The sequence below is a fragment of the Gadus morhua genome, chromosome 9, assembly GCF_902167405.1.
Source record: "Gadus morhua chromosome 9, gadMor3.0, whole genome shotgun sequence".
Lineage (NCBI taxonomy): Eukaryota > Metazoa > Chordata > Actinopteri > Gadiformes > Gadidae > Gadus > Gadus morhua.
Window position 1 is genome coordinate 13,152,164 of NC_044056.1, and position 22,026 is coordinate 13,174,189.

At 43.0% G+C, this 22,026-nt stretch overlaps 1 protein-coding gene across 2 annotated transcripts in view; it reads right to left on the minus strand.

Annotated features, from left to right (window-relative positions):
• The window catches only part of LOC115551023 (synaptotagmin-9), a 28,317-nt gene extending 11,324 nt beyond the window's left edge, over positions 1 to 16,993 (minus strand). The window contains exons 1-5 of one of the 2 annotated variants that reach the window (XM_030366502.1): positions 16,001 to 16,993; positions 7,885 to 8,060; positions 7,501 to 7,551; positions 7,190 to 7,407; positions 6,392 to 6,932 (exon numbers count right to left, since the gene is read on the minus strand). In XM_030366502.1, the coding sequence (XP_030222362.1) occupies positions 6,392 to 6,932; positions 7,190 to 7,407; positions 7,501 to 7,551; positions 7,885 to 8,060; positions 16,001 to 16,148 (1,134 nt within the window). In that variant the 5' untranslated portion in view covers positions 16,149 to 16,993. The remainder of the gene's footprint in view (positions 1 to 6,391; positions 6,933 to 7,189; positions 7,408 to 7,500; positions 7,552 to 7,884; positions 8,061 to 16,000) is intronic. The other variant, XM_030366503.1, reaches the window with a different exon arrangement.
• Between the last annotated feature and the right edge of the window lie 5,033 nt (positions 16,994 to 22,026).

Here is a 22,026-nt window from a genome sequence, read left to right on the forward strand (position 1 = left end):
ACATGCGCACACGAAGGCAGACACACACATGTGCGTGAAGATGCTGACCCCATTCATCATGCTCCTGATTACGGGCCTGGCAGTCTGGGGTCGATAGTATGGATCGCCTGGGGCCCTTACCGTCTTCAGCTCCAAAAAAGATCTTCTTCATCCCTCAACTAAACACGAGAACCAAGACGCAACCAGTGTGCATCAGTGTGTGATATACTGTACGTCTGTCGATTCTACATGTATATGTCCTCTTGATTCTACATGTATATGTCTTGTAGATCCTACATGTATATGTCCTGTAGATCCTACAGCCAGGTATATTTGTGCATCAAGATTATACAGGTATATGTACTGTAGACTCTACAGGCATATGTCCTATAGATTCTACAGGTATATGTCCTGCAGATATTACAGGCATACAGTATACTTACAGTATACTTCCTGTACAGGTATATATCCTGTATGTGTCCTGTAGATTACGTCCTGTCGATTCTAAAGGTATATGTCCTGTATAATCTAGACAGACATATACTGTAGAATCTACAGTAAACGTCCCCTAGATTCTAAAGTTCTTCTTCTGCAGAGTAGAGACATGCTGATTGACTCGTATCGCTAACCTATATCCATCGACGTATCCTCTGTAGACCGCCAGCACAATGCTAACCGGCAATTATAACAACAAATGTCCGGTTGCAAAGGTCCAGAAGGACTCGCCGACAGAACAGATGGGCGTAATCGGCATAAGGCCCTCAGCAGAGCAGGAAACAGAGGGTCTTAGGAAATGAGCATAGCTCCTCTTAGTCAAGGCGGAGAAGTGCAATGTACGATCCCTCCTGGGGCAATCTATATTCACGGAGGACCAGATACAGTGTAGAGCGTAAAGGATTGATCACGGGGAATGACTAATGGTTACAATAAGTGGTTGTCCAAGGGGCGAGTCTGAGTAGGTTACTTGCTTGATGATGCATATGTTGGGATCTGGGTCTGACACGACCTCATGCTTCTACAGTGAACACCAGATCATGTTTTGTTTCTGTTTCTTTACCAGGTTGGCACCAATAGGTTGTCAAGGATACAGGGAAGCTCCTGATTGGGCAGCGGCCTGCGAAGCAGACAAAGTGATGGGACAAAAGTTGATCGCAATACCTTTTTTGCAATGGATGATGTGGATTGTTCTTTATGCAATTGATGATGTGGAGTGTTTCGGTAACATGTACTGATCGGAACATCTACAGTCAAAAGAGTTCAAATGTATTTCCTGGTTTTGAGTACTTCCATCGACAATGTTGTAAATTCTCACAAGACGCAACAAGAAAGGGCAGCATCTTGCTTTACATATATTTATCAATTGTGTGATCTGACAAGAGATCTATAGTTCTATGACTTGGATGTACCAGAGCTATTAAAGAGAGCTATGCCGCTCCCCTTGACATTAGTGAGTGTTTATGTGTCCCTGAGCGAGACACGAGCCACCTGACGAGCTGGCTGTCGCCTTGCATGGTTGACTCTGCCGTCGGTGTGACAATGTGTGTATTAACCGATGCAAGTAGCTTTCGATAAAAGCGTCTGCTAAACTCCCTAATTATAAAGTGTCAGCAAAAAGACTGCAGTATCATGCTTGAGCACGGGGGGCAGAGTGTAGTGCATTAGGGTGAATGAAGAGAAATGCTTTTTTTTTTTATCTCCTTCTATTTCAGCTGTGCAAATAACACGATCTACTGGTAATTGTGAATGCACAATTATTTGCTGATATGCAATAGATTCATGTGATACAACTTGCTACACAACTTGAAGAGCAGTTGGCAGCAGGGGTGATCCTCTATAATCTCCTAAACCATTTTTAAATAGGTGCCATTTGAATAAAGCAGGGCAATATTTTGCCTGTAAGCTACATAATTCTCGCCGCAAAAGATGAATTGGGACTACATCGCAAAATAACTGATTGTAGCTTTTACCATACAAGTAGTTGGCAGCTATTGTGGCAATGGACATCAGGATATCCTCATGAATATTGCATGAGGAAATCAATATCGGATAACAATTGCCTCTAAATGGTTTAGGCCTTAATGAATATTATGCCAGCCTTCTTTCCCATCGTCAGAAAAAAAGGACCACGAATGCATGATCAAAAAAAATGATAAGCTTGTAGAACATTGATTTGATGGTAAATCTCCATTGATGCTCATTTACTCTATTGCCTATTTGGGGAATTGCGCCCTTGGTGTTAGCTTCACGTATGAAGCTAACACCAAGAATCTTCCAATAGAACCATGTACAAACAAATTGTTCACGGACAGACATTCAATGGACATGGTGTATGGCTTCATTAATTCGACGTGTGATTTTTTGTTTGTTCTGCATTTCTTTTCTCAATGTACACACTTATTCATTAGAATAATTGGAGCAACATGGGTAAACACAAATCTCAGTTGGCATCGAAAGTGTTCTAAAAGGCAGCGTGTTGGCATGTGGACCGGATGTTTGGGTGCGTGTGGACGCACAGGGAGCCAAAGAAGTCATCATTAATAGACCAGCCAGCAGAGATTGGACCAGCTTAGGGGTTCCTGCCTTGAGAGAATGCCCCCAAGGGACCTGACCCAGATCTACTGGCGACGTGCAGTAGAGGGGTAACTGGGTGTGAGAGAGAGAGAGAGAGAGAGAGAGAGAGAGAGAGAGAGAGAGAGAGAGAGAGAGAGAGAGAGAGAGAGTGTGAGACCAAGAAGGTGACAGAGTATCTGTGAGGAGAAAGGTTCAGACAAGTGTCTGGTCAGGCCCCAGCATGGCTGACCCACACCAAACGGTCGGTGATGAATTGAGAAACCACCTCTGATGTGTGCTTGACATTGCTCTTCACTGTATGTGTGTGCATATGTGTGTGTGTGTGTGTGTGTGTGTGTGTGTGTGTGTGTGTGTGTGTGTGTGTGTGTGTGTGTGTGTGTGTGTGTGTGTGTGTGGGTGTGTGTGTGTGTGTGTGTGCATATGTATATGTGTGTGTTTGAATGTCTGTGTGTGTGTGTGTTTGAATGTGTGTGTGTGTGTGTGTGTGTGTGTGTGCGTGCGTGCGTGCGTGCGTGCGTGTGTGTGTGTGTGTGTGTGTGTGTGTGTGTGTGTGCCTGTGTGTGTGTGTGTGTCTGTTTTTGCACATGCATCAATCACCCGATATGGCTTCTGATCACTTCTTACACTCTGCTGAAGAAGAGAATGCATTCAATGAAAAAAAAGTGAAATCTATAAATAAATCACAACATGAAGAATCTTGTGAACTACAGAGACTGGGTTAATGTAGTCATATGCATGGAACCATATTTACCCTCCTGGGAAAAGCATCTTCAAAAGTATATTTTCCGACTGTATTGTCAAACTGTATCTCGATGCTGCAGCTCTGACAAATTGTATAAGAGTTGAGTAGAAGAAAGGAGAGAAGCTTTCAAAAACCATGAAAAACCGCTCATGAAGATGCTGAAACTATGGCTTTTCCTTCTTATATGTGGAGTGTGTGTGGTTGAGGGCTGGTTTAAGAGCCCTCCCCGAGTCATACCAAGCAGACGGGGTGAGGCTGTACCCCTATGGTTCATTGTCCCAATACACACGGGCCAAACCACCATCACCACGCACAATCACTAGGTCTCTGACAGGGCAGCATGGAACACCTGCTCTGTGAGTTTTTATTCCTCAAACTATAAAAAGAACTTGGCTTGCTCAACATCAAACCGGTGGGGTCCTGGTCGTAGGAGTGGTGCGTGGCATGAGCAAGGTTAAACGCACAATTCACAATAACATACGTTTTTATTGAACCGACTGCCACAGAACACTTCTCCAACATAATTTTGTGAATTTTACCATCCATCCAATTTCAGAACTGTTCAGGAGACCAAATCTATACATTTGAAACTTGAAACAAGAAATAGTGAATATGAAAGGCCAGGGTCACATCTATAAATAGAAAAAGGTAAAAGCAACTGTAGAACTATACGGTTGCCGTAACAACAATCCAGAAGCTAAGCAACTGATCTCTCGCTATAAATGTTTCTTGTCATATCTCGAAACTCAATTATCAAACAGTAATAAAAGACATACATTTTCAATCATCCTTGTTCTGATTTAGTACGGCTGGGGTTGGTTTGCTTCCAACAGTATACATGATCTCTAGAACCTTAACTGCCACAGTGAACTGTGATTATTTTCATAGCTTGCACCTTTACCCCTTGTGGCGGCTATGCTTCAATCTGTTTGTGGTGGCGTTTCACTGGGAATTATAAAGAAAAGACAGAAATGTTTTGGTATTTGAAGTCGCATTAATGAGGTCACATTTAGTCAAGCATTTTAAGTAAAGCAAGGAATGATACTCCTTTTAGATAGCTGGGGGCGGGGCGGCAATGTGTCTCTGCTACCTTGACGTAGCTATTTTAAACATTTAAATGCTGTCTCTCTTGATTGGCTGCAGATAAAGCGCTCCTAGACAGACATCCCCCCGTGATATCTGTCGAGCACACTGCCCGTGTGCGTCTTGGTGTGCCAGTGAGCTTTCGGATTTAATTCCATTGCCCCTAATGAAATGCAAACATTATGTAGACACTGTATCCAGCCGCCAAAGCGAACGTGGCTCTTGTGGTCGCTGTTGATCTGGGTCACTATACCCCCATGTGTTTCCCCGCGCCATCATTAAACATTAACCGTGTCTAAGTATATTTCTGTGTTCCTCCCTCTCGCAACCAAGATGAGTTTCAAACTCAAGAGGGAGTTGGAGATGGGGATCGCTACATTGTTGGGCTGTTTGCCCCCCCTTCTTCCCGCACACACCCACACCCACACCACCCTCACCCCCCCTACCCCACCTCTCCCTCTCGGCTGTCCTCGGTGGAGGTTTACAGGATATATTGCACTGTTCTTTGATTGAGTTGACTCGGTTAATCGGATGAAATGGATGGGAGTTAGGCTGGTACAAATATAGTACAAATGAACAGAGTGCTCTCTGTTCCGCATCCAAGTTACCTTATCAAGTCTGAACACAAAATACCGCTCCGCTGTTCCCCATCAACATTAATTTAATCATCCAGCAAATGGCCGATAAAATACCCTATACCCTCTAGTCTCAATAAAATATCTACTTCAACCTTTACACTTAATGTGTCTTGAACTTCAACAAAGGCCATTTTACAGCTACAATTAGTCGTATACGATCTATGGCTTTACATTGATGTGTTTTAATTAACTTAGCTTATCAACAACAATGCATTGTTGTGTCATCTTGGAGAACATTTCACATATCTCTATCCCTTTCCCTATTGGTCAGTTTCTGCTCGCACCTTGTCTAGCCTGTGAGTTAATGCTCCACAGCAGATTTCAAGGTGCCTCTGGTTGCGTCTGTAGTCGTACATTGATCAGTACCTTTGAACCTAGCTGATCTGCTAATTTCGTTCCTCGATTCAACGACTTAAAAGGTAGCATCTTCTCTCATGTCCCTCTCCTTCTGATGTAGTCGTCGTTCTGAACTCTTGAAGGTAGGAATACCCCCTTGAGATGAACTGTCAATTCTTAAAGAGATCAAATACACACACATACACATTGAAGTACCTCAAAAACAAAGCCAAACAAATGGTGCTGATTGTCAGCTTCTAATCCACACATAGCCTCACACTTGGCTCTTAGCTTCTGCCTGAGCGTTGTTTATTTCTCACTTCTCTCCTCTTAGTTGATAATGAGTGAGCTTCTTCACACTGTTAAAGCACTGCGGGCGTGGGAGAAATATTTTGGCCAAGACGATTAAATTCATCCTTTGGCTTTTGTTTTACTGTCTGTGTAAAGGGTCCAGAGTGTGTCAGGACAGACTCTGACTCTGACAGAGGAAATAGAAGGTTGAATGTTCTGCCAACATTTGCTCCACCCATTCAGTAATACACCCTGTCAGCTTGAATTTCCTGGGCCATCCATCAGATGGACTTCTGGATTTGGCTTTTGTTTTTTCTCTTCGTTTCTGTTTTCTTCCTTTTGGATTTGGTTACATTATCGGTTATGTTATCAGCTGTGTTTCAATGTTTTGTTCATTGGATTTTCACATTGAGCCGCAGGAAGCGTTAAGCACCCAACTCTTTAAGGAGGATCCGTCACGCTCAGCTGTTTCCAAGAGAGCACTACCTTGTATGGGACACAATTGAAGCCTGGAGCGTTAACTCTGGTTCAACGGGGAGAAAAACCTTTTGTGTATGTGTGCTCTACCGGTCCGATTCGGAAACACAAAACAGTTTGACTTTTTCAATACGTAATGTCAGCAATGTCTTATCCTAACCATGGAGCCAAATTCGGTTCTATTAAAAAAAAATCCCCTTCGAGTAATTAAAGAAAGCAAGCAAATATAAATCGGACTCACACTGTCAGCAGAAATCAGAGGTTCTGGACTCACCGAGGTGACGTACTGTATGTCCCGGCACAGTCTGGTCTCCCGGGGGAAGTCGGGCAGATCCAGGAAGCTGTCCACCACCACCTGGCCAATCAGATCGTGGCGGGAGAAGCGGTCAAAGTCGTACACGCTGAAGTGCAGCTTGCGGCCCGGCAGCTCTGCGTACGTGACGGGGAAGAGGAACACCTCGTCGAACACGGGCTGCAGTGTCTTGCGGTGCACCTTGGTCTGGTGCTTGGTCATGCGGTCGGGCAGCAGGTAGATCTTGACGTACGGGTCAGAGGTGCCCGAGAAGTCCTTGGCGGGCAGGTCCTCGGCCTTATGGATCTTGACGATCAGCTGCTCCAGGTCGCAGTCGAACTTCAGCACAAAGTGGAGACGCCCGCAGCTGTCGGCCCGCCGGCCCTCCTCCCCGTCAACCGAGCGCTGCTTGTAGAGCTCCGGTTTGATCCGGCCCAGGCCCGAGAGGGACTCCTGCCGCTGGAACTGCCCCGGGTTGAAGTCCGGGTTGGACAGGTTCATCTGTCTCCTGATGGAGTGGTGGCTGTTTTTGGGGGGGAAGGGATGTCGTTCATTCGTCAATGTCTGCACCCATGAAGTTTGGAACTACTGGGCGGTGTTGGTGTGTGGGTTTGTTTGCTTGGCAATCTGTGCGTGCGTTTGTGTGCATGTGTGTGTTTGAAACTTAATTATTCACTTGACCTGACATGGAATATATATATATATATATATATATATATATATATATATATATATATATATATATATATATATATATATATATATAATGTGTCAACTGACCGAACAGACGAGGTGGGCTCAGTGATCTGTCTCTGGACCCGGTCCCTGGCGATGGTGTGGAGGTGGTTCTTCTCCACTTTGCTCTGGGCCTCCAGGGGGATGTCCGGTGAGGTGTGGCTGATCTTCATGGCTGAATCGGGGACGGCCACGCCCGCCGGTGGCCCCGTCATGTGCTTGACACACGCATCCTCACTGTACTCCCTTTCCTCTCCATCCACCTGCACAGAACACAGTTAAACATTTGTATATTTTGCAATTGCAACCATATTTTATTCAGAAAATATTATTTATGTTGATAAAGGGGAACATACTTGAGGGTGAATATGTGGTAGGTTGTAGTAATAGAGGAAGGGACGGATAGACTGTGAATTCACACAATAGATGTTTTTTCAGTATACTAGAGTAGACGGTATCATCTTGCATCCGCTAGCAAAGATGCACAGGTCTAAATTCAATGTTTGAGTCAATTTCCTGCTAATATTGAAGTGGTATAGCTGCTGGTGATATCACATTAACAACCATATTGGAGTTTTACAGAAACAACAATAACATTTAAAATGGGCACTTGAATATCTCTGATGTGCACAGCGTCTCTCTCTCTCTCTCTCTCTCTCTCTCCCTCTCTCTCTCTCTCTCTCTCTCTCTCTCTCTCTCTCTCTCTCTCTCTCTCTCTCTCTCTCTCTCTCCTGCATCACCTCTGTTAGCACAGGCTGCTGGTCCCCCCCCAGGAAGTGAGCCCCCTTGAAGACGTTGGGCAGGAAGCGTGAGCTCCAGGGCACCCAGCACAGCTTCCAGGACACGAAGAGTGAGACGCTGAACAGCGCCAGGCCACAGGCGGTGACCAGCAGCGACAGCAGGCTGACGGAGACATCTAGAGGGACGGGGTGAGGAGGGAGACACACGGTCAGTCATTGGGCGTTGCAGAGTCGGCTTTTATTTGGTTATTGAGTCACACTTTATTCAATTTGAGACAGAAGGCCAATTTCGGAACATATTGAAAAAATAATTGATATAATCATATCAACCTATAATGGAAGGAGTCTCTGTATTCATACGGTATTTGTATGCATTTATGTATGTATGTATGTTATGTATATTTGTCGATATATCTATATTCCAATGTAAGTTAAGATCTGAATAAAAGTATTAATATTTATGTATGTATGTTTGTACTGTATCTATGATGTTATGTATGTATGTATGTATGTATGTATGTATGTATGTGTGTGTGTATGTATGTATGTATGTATGTATGTATGTATGTATGTATGTATGTATGTATGTATGTGTGTATGTATGTAGGTATTTATGTATGCATGTTTGTACTGTATATATGATGTTATGTATGTATGTTTGTATGTAATTATGTATATTCCTATATGTCGATATATATGATGGTATGTATGTATGTATGTATGTATGTATGTATGTATGTATGTATGTATGTATGTATGTATGTATGTATGTATGTATGTATATGTTGATATATATGATGGTATGACTATGTATGTATGTATGTATGTATGTATGTATGTATGTATGTATGTATGTATGTATGCATGTATGTATGTATGTATGTATGTATGTATGTATGTATGTATGTATGTATGTATGTATGTAGGTATTTATGTATGTAAGTTTGTACTGTATATATGATGTTATGTATGTATGTATGTATGTATGTATGTATGTATGTATGTATGTATGTATGTATGTATGTATGTATGTGTGTATGTATATGTATGTAGGTATTTATGTATGTATGTTTGTACTGTATATATGATGTTATGTATGTATGTTTGTATGTAATTATGTATCTTCCTATATGTCGATATATATGATGGTATGTATGCATGTATGTATGCACGTATGTATGTATGTATGTATGTATGTATGTATGTATGCATGTATGTATGTATGTATGTATGTATGTATGTATGTATGTATGTATGTATGTATGTATGTATGTATGTATGTATGTATGTATGTATGTATGTATGTATGTATGTATGTATGTATATGTTGATATATATGATGGTATGTATGTATTTATATATGTTGATATATATGATGGCATGTATGTATGTATGTATGCATGCATTTATATATGTTGATATATATGATGGTATTTATGTATGTATATATGTTATGATGGTACGTATGTGGCGGCTCGCCTATAGAGGGCGCTGGGGCGCCGCCATCCCGCCGACCGGCCATCTTTTCTTTTTTATATATATTTATATATATTTTTTTTAATAATCTTCTCATTTTGAGAATTAATCTATTTTAATTGCATTCGAATAATGCATTTACTTTAGAATATCTTTAGAATCCCCCATAATTAGATGTTACTTCACTAAGATGTTCAACGTTCATTTTGGTGAAGCAGATGTCTTCCGTGGGGCGCATTTCGCTCAGCCCCACATGCCTGAATTATTAGCCAATGGTTCCCCCGTTGCTAGGCAGAAAAGTACATAATTTCGCCAATCAGCGTCGTCGAATTGTATGGCTTTGGGGCGCTCAAGATATAGCCCCAAGCGCAGTGCACCGTCCACTGCGCGTAACCGCGGATTTGCCATTACCTCAGAGATCAGCAAGATGGCGACTTTGAGTATTGCTACCACTGTTTCCCTGTGAGTTCAGCTAGCCCCAAATTCAGTTAAGTCTTTGCTTATGAATCCCTTCGAAAGAAGAACATTTGCAGAAAAATTGCAAGTAAAATAACTCTGAGCAGAAAAGCCAGAAGTGAACATAAGCCAACAAGCAAGAGAAAAGGATAGAGCCTACAAGTTTTTCCAGAGAGGTTCAGGCTTGGCTAACTAGCTGTGGGTAGGCCAAGGCAATTTTTTGCTTTCCTTGTATACTTTTTAAAACAAGTGCGTGTGATAGTTTGTGGATACAGACAGGGTTGACAGACCTGAAACATCTGTCAGAACGGATAAAAAAAACACAAGCGAGCAAGAGTGCATATGAACAACTGTGTGAAGCTAGCCATGCTAGAGGTAAGCAACTTCTATTTATTCCACTAGCCTATATGTATTTCCCTTGAGATGGACACTGGTTGCAGACCCTCACAACCTCCCCCCACCCCTTTCAAGTGTACTGTATATAGTTCTCTGCAAACCTATGGTGGGACCAGGCCTTTATTGTGCATATTGTATATAGTCCTCTGCAAAGCTATTCAGTGTACACATACTGTATATAGTTCTCTGCAAACATGGTGGCATCAGGCCTTCAGTGTGCATATTGTATATAGTCCTTTGCAAACCTATTCAGTGTACACACTGTATATAGTCCTCTGCAAACCTATGGTGGCATCAGGCCTTCAGTGTGCATATTGTACTGTATGTAGTCCTCCGCAAACCTATGTTGGTATCATGCCTTAAGTGTGTCTTCAACAACCACACACAAACGTTTGCACATTTACATGAATTTTGTGGAATTCATATTTCATTGTATTTGTCTAAATGCATACTAATGCAGACTGTAGATATATTTATGAGTGACGTTTACCAACACAATTACATGGTTACTTGGCCGTAACACACTCACCCATTATCTATGGGTATCTCTCTCTCTCTCACTCACACAGAGAGAGAGAGAGAATGTTACCTTGTGTGTAATTCACAGTTATTGTTGATGTATCTGCACTCTTAATGTTGCTGATTTCTACAAGGCAAAAAATTAACTTAAAACTTACTTCCCTGGCACCATTCGTCTTTGTAAGTAAATGTTCTTTTTTTGCATTTACTATTTTGTCAGAATGCACCAGAATGCTTTGTTTGTTTGTGAAAATCACAAAAAAATCTTGTGGGGGAGGATGCCCCCAGACCCCCCTACAGGGGTTTGGAATGTAAACTTTCAGCCCCTCCTCAAATAAATTCCATCAGCCGCCACGTTTGATATATATGATGGTTTGTATGTATGTATGTATGCCTATCCTTCACACTTGGCAGGTGTACTACTAAGGTCCCCCTTGCTGAGGACCAAAGGAAGAGCAGTGTTGAGTGCGAGCTCTTGAGAGCTCCAGCATATTTTATTCGGAGTGCATTACTACCAACTTTTTCACAATAAATGCTTTTGTTCACGGAAATAGCAACCCGGAAATAACCCAGTCCACAATAGCTAGCTGTTGGTAATGACAGCAGCCAGTTGATTATTTCTTGTTCGCTATTAGGTTGAACACTATCTCACTTATATGAAAGGAGTCTCTGAATGTATATCGGTATGTATGTCTTGATGTATGCAATGCATCCATATATGGTTGTCTGTCCTTTGATTTTCCCCGAAAAGGGTCTAACACCTGCCCCATACACACCTAGCTGTATCCTTATCCTCAAGTTCATTCATGATGCTGTTATATTTCAAGCAAATTACATTCTATAATTTCATTCTATACAGTCATTTTGGATATTGGATATTCACTCTCCTGTAGAGATTACTTTCTGATGGCTGTGTTAAGTAAAATAGTTGCTCTCCAACGACACATTACTTCACATCACTTAGTCTCACTCGGTCAATGAGAGAGAGAGAGAGAGAGAGAGAGAGAGAGAGAGAGAGAGAGAGAGAGAGAGAGAGAGAGAGAGAGAGAGAGAGAGAGAGAGAGAGAGAGAGAGAGGGAGAGAGGGGGAGGGAGGGAGGGAGGGAGGGAGAGAGAGAGGGAGATACACACACACACACACAGACTGAACAAAATGCAGCCATAAAACTAACGGATGTCTCTACTCGGCGAACTGGACGAATGTCTTTTCCTGTCTTTGGAGTCAATCAAGCTTTTGAATTCCCCCGACGGACACAAACACGATGGCCCTCTTTCCTTCATTTGACCTAAATCCTCTATTGATGAGGCCGTGTGGGTACTGTGCACGGCCTGATTATCGAGCCTGTCAAAGGGGGATACTGCCAATACTCATTGGACCCCCGGGACAGCCTGCCAGAAGAGGAGAGGAGGTTGAAAGAAAATGGGGTTTCATCTTCTGAGCAGTTTTACGTCACTCACAGGAGGCGAATTGCTGGGGCAGATGTATCGTCCTATGATACAGCCAGCTACACACACACACACACACACACACACACACACACACACACACACACACACACACACACACACACACACACACACACACACACACACACACACACACACACACACACACACACGTTTCCATACCGATTTCCATTTTTAGCTTGTCACTTCACAGTCGCCTCGTTTTCGAGCGCGTGACTTATTAATGTTAAGGGTATATGTAAGCATGTGCAAACTCTACAGGGTTCACTAAGTCAAGAGAATACAGATTTATTTTGAAGCCACAGACACACATAGACACACAAACGCACACATACACACACACAAACAAACACATACACTTCTACACGCAATAATCTCAAGAGCTTGGATGTAGCGATGTGTTTGTATGGACAGAAAACCAAGGGAATGAATGTTAGCTCACTGGCTGATAAAGTGTTTGCTCCCCTCGTCTTACCCACATCTGTTCTCGATATATATGTGTATCTATCCCTGTTCTATCTCTCTTTGTCCCTCCCCCTATTTAACTATATATATATCTACAGATCGATAACGGTTCTATTCATCCAGTCTTCCATCTATCTCTCCATCTATTCAATACATTGATCTTTTAAGATAGTTATATAGACTTAATTTCTATCAAAATCTTCAACTGAAACCTCCAGGTACTGCATTTTATTAAAGGAAAGTGAGACCAATGATTCAGATTGAACACCGTCCATTCAATTCTAAGAATTTGAGAATTGAGGCACCGTACATGCGATTACATCATAGGCGATCTTAACCTTTTCAAAAACAGTCTGTTGGAAATAATATCCTCTAGCCAAGTATAAACCAGATGACCATGAGAGATAGTGTTTTTGGGTGGCTACTCACAATGAAGGCAACCCAGAGAGAGAGCCACCAAGATAAACTGTGTGACTGCCAGTGAGTAGCAATAGTGCACCGGAGCCTACACAACCTGCCTATACAGAACCTTTTGAGTCAACATGGGCCTTCGGCTGTTGCCTTTTCACCATTGTCCAATCTCTGCTGTTCTCCGAGGCTGCCTTGCGATGGCAGCCAGAAATATATATTTGTTTTATGTTTTGAGGGAACTTAATGTTTCCCTGCCTGCATTTGGGCCACTTTTATGTTTAAAAAAAGATACAGACATTGCATCCGTAGTTGAGTTCAAAACATGTGGATGGCACCATTATCAAAAGAAAATTAACCATTTTTCCTTTTAGTATTCCCCACGTTTACTTTATCTCGTGTTTGCAAGTCTATGCACCGAGAAGTGAAAAATTTGACCATGGGTGGGGTAGACTTCCCTTCTGGCTAAACATACAAAACAACAAACCCTGGCTGTTTTATCAGTCAGTCCATACAACGCTGTTGACAATCCAAAAATAATTACTGCAAAGGAAAAGATATATTGATATATATTGACAGTGCTGACTCTCAAAGGTTACGTCACTAGGGCGGGGTGATTAGGCTGCACATTGATCCATCTAATCAATGTTTATGCGATCTAATCACCATCCAGAAAATAATGATCATGTTTTTCACCAGTAGCTATCTTCTCGTTAAACCCTGTGAGAGTAGTACAGTTTTCCCTCAGGACTCCTGGAGACCAGCTCAATATGCTGCAATAAACAGCTCTGCCAGCAGCGAATTTAGTAACGGAGCCAGCCAGCCGCTGCAAGAGATGGGCAGAGACGGGCAGGGCCCAGGTGGGGCTCGAGGAACGGGCATAGGGATGCGCAGAGGTAAATAAAAAACATCAATTATGACTTTAGGTTGAGTGGGTGCAGTTCAACTACGACACCCAGGAGGCAACTGGGCGAGTTCGAAAGAGAAGAGAGGGAGAATTGAAGTCAGGAATTGGGAATTGCTGTAAAGGGGAGCAGTGGGAAAGAAGGGAAGTGATGATGCTTCAGTTGGAGTAAGGGTGGGTCTGGGAGAGGTGAAGAGAGGAGAGGAGGAGGGAGGAGAGGAGGAGATAAGATGCAGCGTGCAGATGAGTTGATAGAAAATTTGAAGAGCCAAACAGAGGAGATGAGAGGGGAGGAGAGGAAAGGAGAAGAGAGGGGCTGAACAAACGAGAGTAGCGGAGATGAGAAGAGGATGTAGCACAGGAGAAAAGAACAGAGGAGGAGATGGGAGAGGAGAAGCCAACTAATAGATTTACTGGGCTCATTCATTAAAATCATATGAGGTTGAGATATTTCCAAAACCTAAAAGTCAATGAGGTTATGTTGCCAGGCAACAACAATACCACTGTAATGCAATCAAGGATGTAATGATACCTCGTCGTCTCTCATTAACCCGAATCCCGGAAGCCATGAAAAAAATCTCTCTCTCTCTCTCTCTCTCTCACTCTCACTCTCACTCTCTCACACTCACTCTTGCTCTCACTCTGCCTATTTTTCAAACCTTTAAAATGCTCTGTGTAGAACGAAAGCATGATAGCATTCTCAACTATCTATGTTATTACTACCTCTAATTGTCAATGCCATTGTCAATGAGTATCATCCATAACTAGGATAATTAAACACCTTGCCTCGATCATGTAATAACGCATGCTTTTGAAACATGGATGGAAAATATGAGGGTGAATTGTGGATCATTTCAAACTGAATTAAACGTTTTGAATGTGAGAAAAATCCTAAGTAACACCGTAACGATGTTCTGCTGCATAGAATGTAACCTTTAGTGGTCGGAGCAGAGTCTCTGCTATAAGATCTGGGAGGAACCCCGAGCACCCAGGAAGTAGTATTTGTAGAGCAGCGGCTTGTATCGGCCCGGAGTGGTGGATGTTTGGGCTACATGAAGCGGGGATTTCTAACGGGTGCCGCCACGAGGAAATGGGTCAGAGTTTCTCAGTGGACTCACTGGTTGCTGTAAGTTCTTTTTTCATACATGTTTAATGATGGATTGTAAGATATTTAAGCATAATCAAGCACCCAGGCACCAGCTGCTTTCAACCCCATGCACACATATATGCACAAAGCATACTCCTGCATACACACAAACACACACGCACACACACAAACACACACATGCGCGTGCACACTGTTTATGCTACTGAAGTATAATATACCCTTTTTTTTAAGAAACATGCTCAACAGTTCTGTTTGGGATGATCATCAATGTATTGCTTTTAACAATCGAGAATGGTTAAAAGAGGAGAGGTGATAGGTGGGGCATCTCTCTCTCCCTCTCCCTCTCCCTCTCCCTCTCCCTCTCCCTCTCCCTCTCCCTCTCCCTCTCTCTCCTGCGTTCACGTGCCATCTTTGATATGTCTGATAGAAAGTTTTGCTCTAGGGCATAAACGGGTCAGAGTATTTATTACCTTATTTTAAATCAGGTCAATTAACAGACGCCTTTTCAAAAAAAAAAAAAAAAAATTGTACTCATACCTATAAATTGCTTACATTCGTAACCTACATCGATCACTGACATATCGATGACAGGAAGAGTAATCGCAGGGATTTTTGAGGCGGGAGTCCAAACCAACAGCTTGCGGGACGCTACCCCCATACGGCATGCAACAAGTTACTGCTATGGTGAATTTAGGCAACCAACCAGGAGAGAGTGAGAGACCCCGCCAGTCCTCAGACCGGCTCCATTCCCATTGAAGGTTTATACTAACGTCAAACACGAGAAAATCAAGAGGTAGCCTTCAAAGAAACGTCAAACCCAACCTGGCCTTATTTCATGGAAGTTTTCTGTTTAGGACTCTATTACAAATGTTTGTTTTGCAAAAAACATGGGAATAGAATGAGATGACCGTGTCTTGCCTGAGTCGGTGTACCGCGGTCTAGCGAGGTCTCTGAAGTAGTAGATGAAGTCCAGGCAGTTGTCGTTCTGCACCTCGCCTCTGGAGCACAGGTCGGAGAGCAGCTCCAGAGCTTCTCGACAGATCTCATCCTCTCTTTCTGCAGGCATTGCCCACCAGCATCCTTCTGACTTGGGTCGAGCACTCCGACTGATCCCTTCCCCCCAACCCCTCACAAACACTTAACCCAAGTCACCCTAGGCTACTGGCTGAGGGAACACCCCTTGGAAAGAAAATATTATTTCCACCAGAAATATCCTTCTCTCGTCAGATTTCTAGACGCCGATATTCTCCCAAATATGCTCGAAAAAAACCCAGCATCTACGGATTTGAATGGCGTGAAAGATGTCTAACATTTCGTAGAGCATCGCTTCGGAAAAACTAGTTGTGTATACGAACAAAACAAAACTACACAATCCACAGTGCCAACTCGGCTCACAACTCTCGCTCACTCTCTCGTTCAATTGAACTGAACTCCTTTCCACGCCATCCTCTCCTGCTCTGTGGGCGCTGTCCGTCCCTCTCGGGTGCTGCTGAGCGCACAAGTGATCCCGGATGCAACAACCGCGGCGTAAAGGAGCATCTCAATGGTTTTCACTGCGCTCCATTTACTGAGATGAACACACGGGATGCTCTGTTGTCCTTCCTAATTCCCCCCTCCCCCGAACGCTCCCTCTACCCTAACCCAAAGTGTCCCATTTAAACTAGGGAGTGGTCATTCTCAGAGGTTTTGCTTCTTTGTTTCTACCATGTTTGCAATCTGAATATAGCACGGGTGAATTGAGCACCCCTCTGTACTGAATCGAGGATCGATTTTGATTCGGGAATATTTTTTTTCTTTATCGAGGAACGATTTTTCGAATAGTGACCTCAACCCTGAAAATAACCCATAAAACCAACATATTCTAGTCCAGTGTTGTCTCCCACCCAGCGTGGGAAAACCACGCATTAAAAGTGAGACTGACACAGATTACGCTCATCTCAGGTTTTCAGGCACGCCTTCTATTTCTCACTGAAATAACGCTTATTTGCCTGCGAATAAACCCTGCCTTTGAAAGCCGTTCGCACAGCCTACAGTAGGCTACTGCTCTACGAAAGAAGCTTCGAATTTGAAAAACTATCTATTAGTTATCGCTATTACTACCTACTATCTATGAGTATTAGCCCACAGTATTACTACTATAGAGAATGATTGGCCATCGGATGATTCGGGAAGATTCCTCAGCACTGTTTTTGATTGATTGATTGATTGATTTTATTATGTTTATGTCCTGCACCCTTTGGGGCACCCAGCCAATATGGGTTTATAAGACATTGTTGCAAACAAACAAACGATAGGCCTACAGTACAGAATAAGGCCTACAAGTATTCAGAACAACCAATGATTATGATTACAATTACATAATCATAAACATACTAAATACATAATTATAATCAGGGGAAAAATACTCTTTGTCTTCTCACCCCAGTCAAACTTGTAGCCATAGCCGTTATATACCCCCTTCCCTAGACTAAAACAAATCAGGATTTCTTGCTTGCACTTTTTCAAAAAAACAAGAAAACTCTTCATTATACCTGGACAATAAATCTTTCCACCCCAATTGCCAAATGCAAGGGAAAGGTTCTGACCTGAGCACACAGATAACGTTGTCTTCGTTCTCAATTACAGGTAACGTAAGGTTCAGTATGGAGGTCATATTTACTTGTGATATAAGTTCTACATTTTGTCTTATTCCAGATGAGTTAGCTATATTGAGCTATACCTGTAGCTGCAACTCAAGCCACTAGATGCTGCTAATAGGTTAACTGGCATTGCAACAGCACAGGTGTATGGACCTATTAACAAATAAGATAGACATTGTATATTTTTACTCGTAAATGCCCGAAAGCCAATGATCCTAATACTTATCGCCTCCTTTCCCAAATCAACCCGCCCTCTTTCTCTACATTACTTACTCTACTTCGGTTTGTTTATGGCCTTACGTACATTGGCAGTAAAGTTGCAACTCTTGGTCTTTAGCCTCTGGGTTCATCTCTATTAGCACTCTGACACATGCCTCCTCCGTGCATTACTCCATTTCCTCTCTGCGAGGTGTGTCACAGCCAGGGGTTTAACGCTGCTGAGCAGATGTTTGGAACCCGCGAGAGAGGGATGGAAACAGCCTCCGCGCCGGGCCCACATGCACGGGCTGACCTTTAATGATGGAAGTAATGAAGGACTTGAGGCAATGCAAATGTCATGGCGCTGTGGGACAGAGAGCCTGGGTGGATGAGCTAATAAAGCCGTATCTGTATTGGGAGATGGGGGAATCGAACCGACAGCGCCTCGGAAAGCTTTATTTGTAGAAACACCCCCCAATGAATCCCGTTACACTGATAACACTTGAATAATAATTTAATTTTCCCAGTACTTTTAATTGTGTGCGTATGTGTTTATAACAGTGTGAGTTACTTTTAACAAAAGTGGCCTCACCAGATGGGCCTGTGCTGTGCCTCACTTTGACCATGTTTGCTGATGGGATGTTTCCTTAATGTATTTTTACATTTATTTTTTTGTGAGGTAAACGAAAGCAAACCCACTGCCACAGAGACTCACCCAGAGTCCAGGCCAGCACAGCTGCTCAGGGGGAACACAGAAGCTCTGTCTCCTCTGCACACAGGCCAGACTCACTCGGATCTCTATCCGTCTGTTTGTCGGTCTGTCTGTCTGCCTGCCCGTCTCTCTCTCTCTCTCTCTCTCTCTCTCTCTCTCTCGCTCTCGCTCTCGCTCTCTCTCTCTCTCTCTCTTGGTGTGTATGTCTCTCTATATAAATAAAAATGATGAAAATAAAGGTAATAACCACTTACTTGAGGTAATAAACATGAGAATGTGAGAGAAACAGGACACAATGATACCGAAGGCCATGCAGCGGCCTAAAGGGCAGGACAAAAGGGAGGTTTGAGAGAGGAAAGGAATACAGACAGTGAGCAAACAAGAGAGTCTTTGAAGGCCCTGGCATTTGACAGCAGGGGAGAAAGTCTGAATTCATTTAGCATTCATGAGCAATACAGCTGTCTGGAGCTCAGGTCATCTTTGAAAGAGTCATTGGTATTTATTTGTCGTCTCAACCTGTACAATTGTGTAAACCTTTTATAGGTAAGTGTTATGTCTTCCAATATAATGATTTGTTATTTTGAAGTTTGAAGCAATGAGTCGGGAATTGATAACTGTTTCTGTCACAAAGTTGAATCATATCTCTACCCCTCTCTCTCTGATGTTATGGGTATTTTTTCTTTCATAATTTGTGTTTAATTTCTCTCTCTCTCTCGCGCTCTCGCTCTTTCTCTCGCTCACTTACTCCTCTACCCCTCATCTCCTCTCTCCTCTCCCATCCAATTCCCTCATCTCCTCTTCTCTCCTCTCCTCTCCACTCCTCTCCTTTCCCCTCCTCCCCCCTCTTGTCCAGTCTTGTCTTGTCTTCTCTCCTCTCCTCTCCTCTCCTCTCCTCTCCTCTCCTCTCCTCTCCTCTCCTCTCCTCTCCTCTTCCCTCCTCCACCCTCCTCTCCCCTCCTCTTCACTCCTCTTCTCTTCCCTCCTCATGCCCTCTCCCTTGCACCTGGTCGGCCTTACTGTGAGTGGAGCCGGAATCTCTAATGAGGCCCAACTGAGGTTCCAACCGGCCTCTCACAGTGGCTTGACCAACCTCCATTGCTGTTACTATTAGTTGCAGGTGGCGTCGCCATTCTGCTTCTTGCTAAAGTCTTTCATGTGAAATATAGTGCTCCAATTTAATATCTTCTTCTTCTTTTTATTTATTATACAGGAAAGTATTAGAAGTAACAAAGTTACAATACAAAACGGGCCTGTCTCAGTAAAATAGCTGATTTCCAGCAGGTTCCATATATTGTGGCAAGGGGCCGGGGAGGTGTGCAGGGATGTGGCCAGGGCACGGGGCTGTAGGTGAGGGGCCAGGTGCTATGTGCCCGTTGGTGAAACAGACACAGTTGCAGGAGATGAGCATGATTAACAGAGGTCATATATATAGGCTGTTCAGTGCGAGAGAACCATTTTGTGTTTGCTTGTGGAGTTCTCGTTAGAGTCTCTCTATGGTCAAATTGAAGTTGTTCTGCGACAAACCAAATTGGTCTCTGAATCCACAAATATCATTTGTGGTAATAAACAATGCAGTGCATCTTTCATTTCTTGGCAGCACAATAATTATTTCTGCCATTGTTTTTGCGCTTTGTACAACAGCACATACAATGCATAAAACTATGGTTCAGGTTGTAAGGTATGACAGTACATTTCATTAGAAATAACACATTTACACAATGAAATAACTCTGCCTTAACATGAAATAAAAACATAACGCTGTTGCTTCTGGATGTTCTTCTGCAGGACTTCAATTCCGACATTGACCTTGTTTTTACCGACTTTTGTCCTCGCCATTCAGTCAAAATCATAGCTTAAGATGTCGCCTTTTAATCATTTCCAATAAAATTCTTCCAGGAGACCGACCGCCTGTTTGCTCTGACCTTCAGCCAAATCCAATCCATGATCAATTTTCCCTCTATGTACCTGAACTGTAGACACCGCTTCCACCCACAATGCGGCCGCTCAATGAAAGCGGAGCATGTGCGGTGCGTCTCTCAGAGCACTCTGTGGCCTCCTCCTCCATTCTATTCTACATTGAACCCAGTGACATCTCTACTTTGCACGGCATGAAAAAAGTTTAACAAAAAAACCTGTGAATGACTTCTGACTTGTTGGATAGAGTTCCTGCAAAGTGTGAAATCGAAAGCCTTTCCCGACACACATGCAAATCTGTGTACTTAGGTGCGCGCACACACACACACACACACACACACACACACACACACACACACGCGCACACACACACACACACACACACACACACACACACACACACACACACACACACACACACACATAAAACGGCATCTTTTGAATGTGTCCTACATATAAATTCAGCTGAGTGAGTTGTTTTTGTTCTGTATCTCACCTGACCCGATGACTAAATCTGCATGTTTACATTCTTAGGAGGTAATGATATCATTTTGGAGTTCAACATCTCTTTCAGATCAGTTTCCATGGTGATAGCAAAGCACATTCTGAGCATTCGGATAATCAAAATTAGTAAAGCTGTTTCAGACTGAAGGGCCTGTCAACAGATTGTCTAGAATGAATATAGAAAGTATTGAAAATATTTGGTGCAGTTAATCCCTCCAACGCGCCACCCAGGTGGTATTTCTGGGCGCCTCAGATGACCCTTTTTCCGGCTTATTCCTGTAGTGATATTCGAAAGTCAACAAATCACGTTTTCAATCATCTGAAAATATACTTTTATTTTGGATTCATTTTCCTATATAAATCACGCCAGTGAAAATGACAGATGGATTCAACCCACAACCTCATATAGCCTAGTGAAGAAGAGCTTATGCTCTGTCCGCTCACCAGAACATCCACCAGAACTCATGTATTGAGAGGATTCAATTATAGGGAATGTGATGTTGACATCGCACATTGCATGTGAGGTTTTTCCACATCCTAAAACCAAACCCTAGAACCAAAAAGCAAACCCTGAAGCCTGACCCTAAAAGGTAGCCCTAGCCCTAAACCTTAAAACCAAAACCAAAACCCAATTAGGAAACCTACCCAATTAGGAACCCTAACCCTAAAACCAAACTCTAGGACCCAAAGTCCAACCCGAAAACCTAACCAAAGTAGGAAACTCTAAACCTAAACACAATCTCTGGAACCAAAACTCAAACAGAGACACAGAGAGAGAGAAACACAATCACACACACACACACACACACACACACACACACACACACACACACACACACACACACACACACACACACACACACACACACACACACACACACACACACACACACATAGCTATTTAACAGTTGCTGTGATGTAGGATTGAATGAATTATAGACAATTATGTTCAGTCACACCTTATCCTACACCCAAAA